Genomic DNA, 10,472 nt, shown 5'->3' with positions numbered 1-10,472 from the left:
AAGTGTACCTGGTCCTTAATTAAGCTGCATTAAATTTGGTAGAAGGACTTAAATGGTGTATTTTCAGTTTTACTGAACAAAAATAATCCATTATAAAAGAATTGATGCTAGAGGGTATTTTTGTATGTGTGTGTGTATATATGTGTGAGTGTTGTTTTAAGAAAATGAAAATATTTGTTTCTGGTAGAATTACCCCATTATTAAATTCAAGTCTTTGAAAACAGTAAAGATGACCAGTCTCTGGAGGCAATGACAATTTAAACTTGGGGCCTTCTGCGTATGCTGTCCTCAGCATCGCTCTTGGTTTCAAGGACTAGTGTCTTTTAAAGGATTATTTGCACACACATGGTGAGTGAATTTCCAGAAAGTGCATGACCCTTTAAGGGCAGTGTTTTTAACCTGACTTTGTAGTATTTCCAGTTGACCAAGGACTTTAAAATCCTGTTTTAGGGAGTGTAACTCTTACATTTCACAGAAGTTGAGTCCTGTATGTGCCTTGCAGTACTGTAATTCAAACGTAAGTATCTTTTGCTGCAGAAAGTTTTCTAAAAACAAAACGTTAGGAAGTAAATTTTGTGCTAACATTAAAATTTTAATTTTTAAAGGTATTAGATTTTTTCAGAAGTAAAATCTGACCATTCTAATGCAGTAAGTGTAATGGTAAATTTCTAACTCTTAGAAAAATTCAGAGGAAATGAAGCTAGTTTAAGTAAAAGATCTTCAATTGATTTGTTACTGAATCCTCAAAACATTAAACATTGATAATGTTTTTAAAAATGTAGAATTTTTAAGCTAGGTGGTGGTGGCACATGTCTTTAATCCCAGCACTTGGAAAACAGAAGCAAGTGGATCTCTGTAAGTTTGAGGACAGCCTGGTCTACAGAGCAAGTTCCAGAACAGCCAAGGCTACATAGAGAAACCCTGTCTTGCAAAACAAAAAAAAAGGGAGGGGGGGGAATGTGGAACTTTTAAAGTTATTGGTTTTGTATTGTAAAATTAACATATCTTGAGCCAGGCGGTGGTGGCGCACGCCTTTAATCCCAGCACTCGGGAGGCAGAGGCAGGCGGATCTCTAGGAGTTCGAGGCCAGCCTGGTCTACAAGAGCTAGTTCCGGGACAGGCACCAAAGCTACAGAGAAACCCTGTCTCGAAAAAACCAAAAAAAAAAAAAAAAAAAAAAAAAAAAATTAACATATCCTGAGTATGAACAAGAAATTGAAAGTTAAGGTTTAACAGTAATGTGTTTGTATGTCAAGTTAGTAAGGAGTTAGTTGTGCTGTTAGCTTTATGTCAACCTGTTAGAGGCTAGTTATCCGAAAAGAGGACTGCAGGTGGGTCCCCATCAAATTGGCCAGTGGCCAGAAAGCCAGTGGTGCATTCTCTTAGTGATTGATGTAGGAAAGACCATCCAATCCAACCACAATTCATGTTCCCTGGGGGCAGGTGCCCTACAGAGCAAGCCAGCAAGCAGCACTCCTCCATGGCCTCTGCACCAATTACCTGCCCTGACTTCCCTGGATGACAGACTATAAGCTGTAAGATTAAATAAACTCTTTCTTCATCAAATTGTTTTTGGTCATGATATCTTATCACAGCAACAGAAACCCTAAGACTCTTGTATTATCTTTTGATAATCTATTCATTTTCTAGCTGTCTTATTATTGAGTTCAGTTCTTTATACAGTTTACATATAAGTCTCTAATAAGCAATTTGACTCACAAATAATTTCTACTCTGTGGTTTATCTTTTCATTTCTCGAGTTGTTTGAAACAAAAAAACTGGTTTGTTTCATAGCCCAGGCTGGCCTCGTCCTTCCTCACTACCTATACGAAGTTAACCCCAAACTAGCAGCAAACTTTGTGCTACGGCACAAGTGTTGAGATTACAGATACATACCATTACTCCTAGACATCCAATTAATTTGTTACTACTTGTGTTTGCTTCATTTCATTTTTATAGACTATTTTTATCTACACGAGTGTCTGTGATGGGAGCGCAGTTGTTAATGGAGAGCAGAAGAGGAACTCATACCTCAAAGATGGAGTTACAGGAAGTTGAATCACCTGATGTGAATGCAGGGAACCAAAGTAGGGTCTTCCGAAAGAGCAGCAAATGCTTTTAATTGCTGAGCCATACACCGGCTCAGATAGACCTCTTCCACCCATCCCCACCCTCAAGCTTCTGAATAAAATGGCGTGCCCCAACCCAAATCAAATAAATGAGGAAGAAAATAAACAGAAATCAATATGAAATCAAGTATCAAAATTACTATATTTGTTCCACTAGATATTTCAACATAATAAATAAAATCTCAATTAACCAAAAACATTTTTATTTTTTTAGTCTTTAAAAAAACAAAACAACTATTCCTTTCCCAAAATAACCATGATTAGCTTAGAAAAATGGGTGTATATCTTCAAAGTATTTCCTTTTAACGGAAACTTCATTTTATAGAATCTAAATGACAAAGGTTTTTAAAAGCCAGAATAAGTCAAGGAAATCCACTCATACTTCAGGTCCTTCTCCTCCAGGAACCAGCTGCATCAGAGAAAAGGAGTTTATTAATAACACCATCATACCACCCGAAAAACCCCACGTGTTCCTCATGGACCAAAGTCACCTTTGTCTCTCCCCCATCCTTCAATTTCCATTTTCTCCAAATCACCAATATCTGTTACTAATCCCAACGTTAATTCATGTTTAAGAGGTTCAAAAATGATTTCTGATGAACTAAAATATTAGGCAAATTAATCTTAAGAACCAGTCCTCTTTTGATAGTTGTTTCGGGGCACTGATCACCCACGGCTCCCTTCCCATCCTCGCGGTCAGTTCTGCAATTCCTGCCCCATAAAAGTACACTGAATTCAAAATAGAACAGTTTTAAAGTCTTACCATCGTTATATTATTTCCATTTAGTAAAATCTGATCTAATTTTGTAATCCTTCTTCCTTCTGGTGTAATTTCACTAAATAAACAGATAAAATGGAGTCAGGATAAATAAGTATTCAAAGGCACTATTTTGGAAACACTTTCCCTTCCTAGAAATTATTCTTGGGGTACGAGAACAGCTTGGTGGCAGGCAAACCTGGGTGGCCAAGCAGAAGGCCTGGGTTCAACACTTATTCTTACACATGAACGAATGTGAACTCACACAATTACAATAATTTTCAGAAGCACAGTCTGGCCGGGCGGTGGTGGCGCACGCCTTTAATCCCAGCACTCGGGAGGCAGAGGCAGGCGGATCTCTGTGAGTTCGAGGCCAGCCTGGTCTACAGAGGGAGTTCCAGGACAGGCTCCAAAGCTACAGAGAAACCCTGTCTCGAAAAACCAAAAAAAAAAAAAAAAAGAAGAAGCACAGTCTGCCCACTGAATAACTGTAATGTAAATATAGTTCACTATCAAGCTTGTTAGCATGAATTCTTAGAAATTCAGGAAAACAACATTAAGATAATAATCCTCTGACCCAATCTCACAAATACCAGTAAATAAAGTTTCAGTATTAAAATAATTCCAACAGGTAATACTTTTTATAAATCATACTAATTCTGCTATGGTATTGAAATGAGCGTGGTCTTCACAGGCTCATATGTTTGAAAAACTTGGTCCTCCATTGGAAGAAATGTTTGGGAATGATTAGGAGGTATGGTCTTGTTGGAGGTGTGACACTGGGGGTGGGTTTGAGGTTTATGATTGTTCAAAAGAACAAATCATACCCAGTTCACTCTGCCTCATGATTATCTCAACATATGTAAGTGCTTAGCTACCCCCCACACACACCTGCCTGCCTGCCGCCACACTCCCTGCCATGAAAGTCGTGGACTCTAACCCGGAAACTGTGAGCAAGCCCACAGTAAATGCTTACTTTTATAAACAGCCTTGGTCATGCTGTCTCTTCACAGCAAAAGAAAAGCGACTAAGGGGCCTGCCTTGAATTTAAAGAGATTTCCTCCCCAAGTCCCCATTCTTTAATTTGTAATACTACTCACAACTCTGTGACATCTTCCAACACCATATCTGAAATTTGTTGTTAAGAAAATAAACAAGGTTAAATTTATCCTGCTTTATGTTTTGGTTTGGTTCCAAATACGTTCAACACGATGGTGCAAATTCAAAAGGTTTGTTGTTGCCAAGAACACTATCTTCTCTCGGCAAGCACACCCCTTAAAATGCTACCAAGTTCCCAGAAAATAAAATGTTTTAATGTAATAACAGAAATGCATCATCTGGCTAGAGCTCTTATATGAATACAACTCTAAAAACCTGTACCGTTACCACGTTTTGAAAGGATACTGACAAAGTCATCAAATCCTAGAAGTGTTCCGACAATTTCTTTATCACTCTTCATCACGATGTGAATTCTTGATCCTATACACTTGTCCACAAGCTCTGGGGAAGGAAAAGGACTGTTTTTGCCCACTTAGTAGTTCAACAAACATTTCAGTGCTTATTTATTATTTTCGTATCATTAAACAAAAAGCAGTCATTCAATTACTACATCTTATACAAACCTCTGTTTGATCATTAGCACAAATGTTTGCCTTACCTCTTTTTTTTCCTGCAATGAATATGACTGCGATTTTATTAAGATTATTTGGTTAATATATGAAAACGCACACACCAAAAGGTAGAGAACTAGACTTTCCTCGTCAGTGTTTCTACGGATGAACAGTACCTAACACAGATTGGGGTGGACACTGCGAAAACTTCCGCTCACAGCCACAAACACTAACTTCACCAGCGCCTCAACATCCCAGGGAAGAGGGCATTATTATGGACATCAGCTTCCTGTCGCTTCTCTCACCTCGCCTTTACCTCTGTGCTTGGAGCCCAACCTGAGCATCTCTGCAGCCAACTTAGCACTGCTCGGTACCATGGTTTTCAGTGTGCTGTCCGAAAGCAAGGGCTGTAATTTAAGCTCATTATTTAACAGAACCCTGGCACAGTGAGGGGACTGCTTGATGAATTCATGAATAACGGGGCTCATTTCCAGATTTCACCTTTAAGATTCACTATAGACAGTGGCGCCCTCCTCACACAACCAGACACAGCATGGGGTCTACCAAACCTGGAGACCGAAAACGCCAAACAGCGACTTGGGACGACTACCCACGATATCTTAACTGGCGGGCTCACAAAGAAGGCCGAGGGCGTCCTTCACTAAGTGGGACCCTCGCCGGCCACAGGTAAAACGGTCTGTCTTCGCGGCGACGCCAAGGGCGGGACAGCCGGGCCCGCCTCGGCCCCCGGCGCGGAACTGCAGCAACCCGCCCGCTCCCCAGGCAAGACTTTTACCTAGTGGCAAGAGCTGGGACGGGTTCGTGGTTGCGTTAGCCGCCATGGCCACGCCGGAAGTGGCCTAAGGCCCCCGGCGCAGACTTTAAAAGAGCGCGCTTCCGCCCTTTTCCGCAGCCGGCTCAGACGAAACTAATCGGATGCCGATCTTGCGATCGGATGGGTCCAAATGGATAGCCGAAAGATTCGATAGAACAGTTCGGAACTCTAGTGGTGCCACAATTCCGACAGGCGCCTGTGGTGCCCCAGAAGTTTTGCTAAACTTTAGAGATAGCTTGCCTCCTCAATTCCGGAAGACCACAACATACGAGATCTCTGACTGGGATGGTTTCCCTCTAGAAGGTTGCATCTCAAGCCGGGATCTTTCTTCAGAGCAGTAAAATCAATTCAGATTTCCTATCTGTGTTCTCCTCAACAACTACCCATTTTCTTAAGGAAGCCTGGAGGACTGAAAACCCATACGAAGCATTTTTTTTTTAATATTCTATACCAGGTTTTCACAAGCTTTGTTTGTTTTTGTTTTGTTTACTAAATTTCTTCTTCCCTTTCTAGAAATCTAGTTCATTACAGGCTTTTAAAGTTGCTATCAGTGATTGATTTACAGGCAACCGCTAGATGTCACTCTGTATGTTGATGGCATCACATATGGAAAATGCGCTATCACACTTTTTTGGAAATAGATAAAAAGCCTCTGTGTGGAGTGGCCAGCAATCCCAGCGTTTAACGGACAGAAGAAGGACACAGTTGGCAGCATGGGCAACTTGTGAGAGCCTGACACAAAATAAGAAACAAAAACTAAAGAGAGCTGACATCTAACTAGCTTAGCACTAGAGTGCTTTCCTAGCACTCACGAGGCGCTAGGCTTGGGCCTCTTAAAAAAAATAAAAAGCAGATAAATTTCTTTACCTTCGTCTGTCTCATTTGTATCTAAGTCTAAATATGAGAGGTCGTAATGAACAATATTCATTTTTACACTGTTTTGTAAGCACCTTTCATTTCTTCATTCAGCAAACAAAAATCTGTCGAATACTGTTTGTCTAGCAGCTTGCTGGATATATACACCAATGTACAGGAAAGTCTTTTACTGGAGTGTGTGGGAAGAGGGACAAATAATAAATTTCATGTGTATAGCACTATGAAATTTAATATAGAAAGCAATGTCTCTAGGGATCCTGGGAAACTTCATTCTCAATTTCAAAACACCCCATTCCATAAATCTTGTATGCTTACTAGGTGCCTGGGCAATTACAAATATAATCTTTACAACCATCCTTTGAGGCAAGAATCATGATTAGGGCTGGAGAGATGGCTCAGCAGTTAAGAGCACTGGCTGTTCTTCCATAGGTCCTGAGTTCAATTCCCAGCAACCATATGTTTGCTCATAACCATCCATAATGAGACCTGGTACCCTCTTCTGGCCTGCAGGCAGACATGCAGGCAGAATACTGTAAACATAATAAAGCAATAAAATCTTTATGAAAAATTTCATTTAAAAAAGAGTCATGATTAAGTTCCTTGTGCTTCAAGAAGGTAAGTACTATACCATGGCTACACATTATCAACTTGAAAAGCTTTGCAGAGGAATTGACAGGAGCCTAATCTTGCATGGTGATTAAAAAGACAAAGGTAGCATTCCAAGTGAAGGGGACATTATGTGCAGTTGGTATATGTCACTTCCAAGTTCCTCTTACTGATTTTGTCCTTAAACCATACACATTTTTCTTTTCTTTTCTTTTTTTTTTTTTTTTTTTTTTTTCGAGACAGGGTTTCTCCGTAGCTTTTTGGTTCCTGTCCTGGAACTAGCTCTTGTAGACCAGGCTGGCCTCGAACTCACAGAGATCCACCTGCCTCTGCCTCCCGAGTGCTGGGATTAAAGGTGTGCGCCACCACTGCCCAGCTTCATACACATTTTTCTTACATTTAGCACAAAACACTTGCCTTCTCAAATATATTTCCTTAATAACCCCAATCTTCACCAATTTTTTTCTCATTTAACTTTATGATGTCATGACATTACTCCATGTCCTGGTAAAGATGTTGTTCATGTTTCACCCTTCTCAGAGATGATCCACCTATTCTGACTTGTGTAGTCTTGTTGTTATCTGTCGCTGGCTGGCAGCAGTGTTAATAGTTGTCAGAGCTATTTTGGTGTCTTTTTATATAATTATTTAGCAAAGCTACCTCCCATTAAAAGACTGAGTTCCTCAAGACTAAGAATGTTGAGACGTAGTATTGTGATTAAATCCATTGGTTCTGAATTTAATGATTTTTATACTAATTCAACCATCACAATTTTTAAAAGCTTTAAAAATGTTTTTAGGATTACATTTGTGTGCACCATGTGAGTGAACATATCCGTGTGTGTGTGTGTGTAACAGGACAGTTTGAAAGAATATGTTCTTTCCTCTTGCATGTGTGTTCTAGGGCTCAAACTCAGGTGAACAAGCTTGGCACCCTTACCTACTGAGCCATCTCATTAGCCCATCACAATTTCTACTAATTATTTGGTTTATGGGTATATTACTTAAGCTTTTTAAAAATCTCAATTTATCTATTAGAAACAGTGGTGTTCGTGGCAAGCACAATATTTTTCATTATTTATTTACTTGTGTTTATGGGTGTTTTGTTCGTTGTATGTCTCTCTTAATCACTGTTCTACAGCTATGAAGAGACACCGTGACCAAGACAACACCTATAAAAGTACATAATTAATTGGGAACTTGCTTACAGTTTCCGAGGTTTAGTTCATTATTATCCCAGCAGGGGAACATGACAGCACTCATGACACTGGAGTAGGAGCTGAGAGATACATCCTGACAGGCCACGAGAAAGAGACTGGGCCTGGCATGACTTTTGAAAACCTCAAAGCCCAACCCCAGTGACATACTTCCTCCAAGGCCACCCTACAGTAACAAGGTCACACCTCCTAATCCTTGTAATCTTTTCAAACAGTTCCACTCCCCGGTGACTAAGCATTCAAATCTATAAGCCTATGTGGTCCATTCTTATTCAAACAAGCCCAATGTCTGTGTACCACATGTGTGCCTGGTGTCCGTGGAGGTCAGAGAAGGCATCAGATCCCCCTGGGACTTAAGTTACAGTCAGTTGTGAATCACCATGTAGATGCTGGGAATCAAACCCAGGCCTTCTGGAAAAGGTGTCAGTGCTCTTACCCATGGAATCATCTCTCTCGCCCACTGGAAAGATTATTTTAATTATTAAATGAAATAACCTATGAAAATTGGTCAGGACGAGATCTAGTGCATAGCAAACTGTATTATAGCTGATGTATTGTTACTTACTGATCTTTGCTTCCTAATACTAACATGATGTTTGGCTTAGGGTAGGGACTACATACAATAGAATTATTAATTGCTTGTTAATTAAACTTTGTTGCACTGGTGAGATGGTTCAATTGGTAAAGCTGCATTTTGCCAAGCTGGGTGACCTGAGCTCAGCCCCTGGAGCTTAGTAGGTAGAAGAAGTAAACCAACTCCCAAAAGCTGTCCTCCCTCTCCAACCTATGCATGCCCACAGGCAAAATAAACGTAAAAGAAGATTTCTTTATACCATAAACTACATGAGGGTAACAATGTATCTTGCTTGGTGCACTAAAGCTACCACATGCCTAGATTTGGTCTAAACAATGTTCTTTGAATTTACTCTTATCTCATTTATGCCCATTGGCAGACTCCTTAATCTTTGTAATGTTCTAAATACAGAGTAAGTCCCAACTCATTTATAAAGACTCTTTTCTAGCTTTTCTTTTCTATCTTTATTCTTGTTTAATTTTCATCAGGAAAAGAAAAATACATTCAATGCTTTAAGTTTCCCATGATATGAACAAAAAGAATACTAGCAATTTTCTTTTTGCAGTGCTGGGGATGAAAGCAGAGACCTCATACATATTGGGAAAGTCCTCTGTCAGTGAGTCCATTGAATGTTATGCTCCTAACCTGTTTTGGGGGGGGTGGGTGGGTGTGTGCGCGCGCACGCATGCTTGCGTGCTTCTGAACATGTGTTTTGTTTTTTGTTTTGTTTTGTTTTGTTTTAGACAGGCATCTCACTGAGATGCTCAGGCTGGCCTTCTACTCACTCTGTAGTTCAGTCCTTGAACTTTCTCCTCTACTGCTGCAGTCTCCCAGGTAGCTGGAATTAAAGGCCTGCACCATTGGGCTCAGCAACATAAGCATTTTATTGCCACAAGAAAAGAAGAAACCTTTGAAAAGTGAGTGCATAGCATTTACACAGTGGAGTGAACAAGATTACTGGATGGGAGCAGTTCTGCGCCACCGTGATCTTTCCTGAGGCAAGGAGCAACCAGCTGATTCCAGTTACAGTTCCAATGAAATCACGCCAGAGCTCCTGTCTCAGAGCGCACTCCCCACCGTGGTTCCTTACAGAGTAGGTATAAATGGAATTTATGAATCATCACAAGGTATATGCTTCTAGGAAAAGCTTTTCAAGATGTTATATATTCAAAAAAAGCATTTTAAACCCCCCCCACACACATTGCATGCCATTATATAAACACAATCAAAATTTCCTGTCAAAGCAAAGTACAGAAACATACTTGGTCTTCGTTAACTAGTTCCTTCCAGACTTGGGATCCTTTCCAAAATCAATACTTTTGAAAATAGGAGGCATTGTCCTTGGGAATAATATCCTGGTCATGAATTTATTCTACAGTAATGTAATTCACTTAAAAACTAATGCAGAGTCTGGAAAAATGGCTTAGTTGGTAAAGTGTCTACCACCAAGCAGCAGGATCTGAGTTCATCACCTCACACCTATGTAAGAAAATCTGGGAATAGTGACTCACATCTGTAATTCCAGTGCTGGGGAAGCAGAGACAGATTTCTAAGGCTCGCTGGTCCATTCAGCAAATGGGTGAACTCCAGCTTCGGTGAAAGACCCTGTCAATAAATAAAGTGGAAAAGCAATTGAGGAAAGATGTTTGACATTGATCTCTGACCTCCACACACATGTGCACACATACACGAACATGAACATGTAAATACACACATATAAAACCTAATATAAGGGAGGTGCCTTTCTAAACTGTTACACGAACCAGTTTGAAGCCCTGAAATCTTCTGTCTCTTGCTTCTTTGGTGTACTGTATCTTCTCAAACCCTGAACTGAAATAAATCCTGTCTTCTTTAAGTCCCTTACGGTCA

The 10,472-nt window shown here is 40.2% G+C and overlaps 1 protein-coding gene across 1 annotated transcript; it reads right to left on the bottom strand.

The window, feature by feature from the left end:
- Positions 1 to 2,252: 2,252 nt before the first annotated feature.
- On the bottom strand, positions 2,253 to 5,391 carry Lsm5 (LSM5 homolog, U6 small nuclear RNA and mRNA degradation associated). Its single transcript, XM_057779885.1, has 5 exons — positions 5,293 to 5,391; positions 4,291 to 4,386; positions 3,987 to 4,014; positions 2,893 to 2,965; positions 2,253 to 2,538 (listed from the first exon to the last, which is right to left on the bottom strand). Exons 1-5 carry the CDS (start codon positions 5,336 to 5,338, stop codon positions 2,506 to 2,508), a joined length of 276 nt encoding a protein of 91 aa, XP_057635868.1. The 5' UTR covers positions 5,339 to 5,391; the 3' UTR covers positions 2,253 to 2,505.
- Positions 5,392 to 10,472: the final 5,081 nt, after the last annotated feature.

This window comes from Chionomys nivalis, chromosome 1, assembly GCF_950005125.1.
Source record: "Chionomys nivalis chromosome 1, mChiNiv1.1, whole genome shotgun sequence".
Lineage (NCBI taxonomy): Eukaryota > Metazoa > Chordata > Mammalia > Rodentia > Cricetidae > Chionomys > Chionomys nivalis.
The sequence above is the reverse complement of the archived record's forward strand: the minus strand, read 5'-3'. Positions and strand labels throughout refer to the sequence as shown.

Excerpts from the sequence above, each read along its gene's own strand:
- Lsm5 (XM_057779885.1), bottom strand. The coding sequence starts at position 5,338 with ATGGCGGCTAACGCAACCACGAACCCGTCCCAGCTCTTGCCACTAG. Across the intron at positions 2,966-3,986 it reads TTGGAAGATGTCACAGAGTT|TGAAATTACACCAGAAGGAA; the intron begins GTGAGTAGTATT and ends CTGTTTATTTAG. Across the intron at positions 2,539-2,892 it reads ATGGAAATAATATAACGATG|CTGGTTCCTGGAGGAGAAGG; the intron begins GTAAGACTTTAA and ends TCTCTGATGCAG.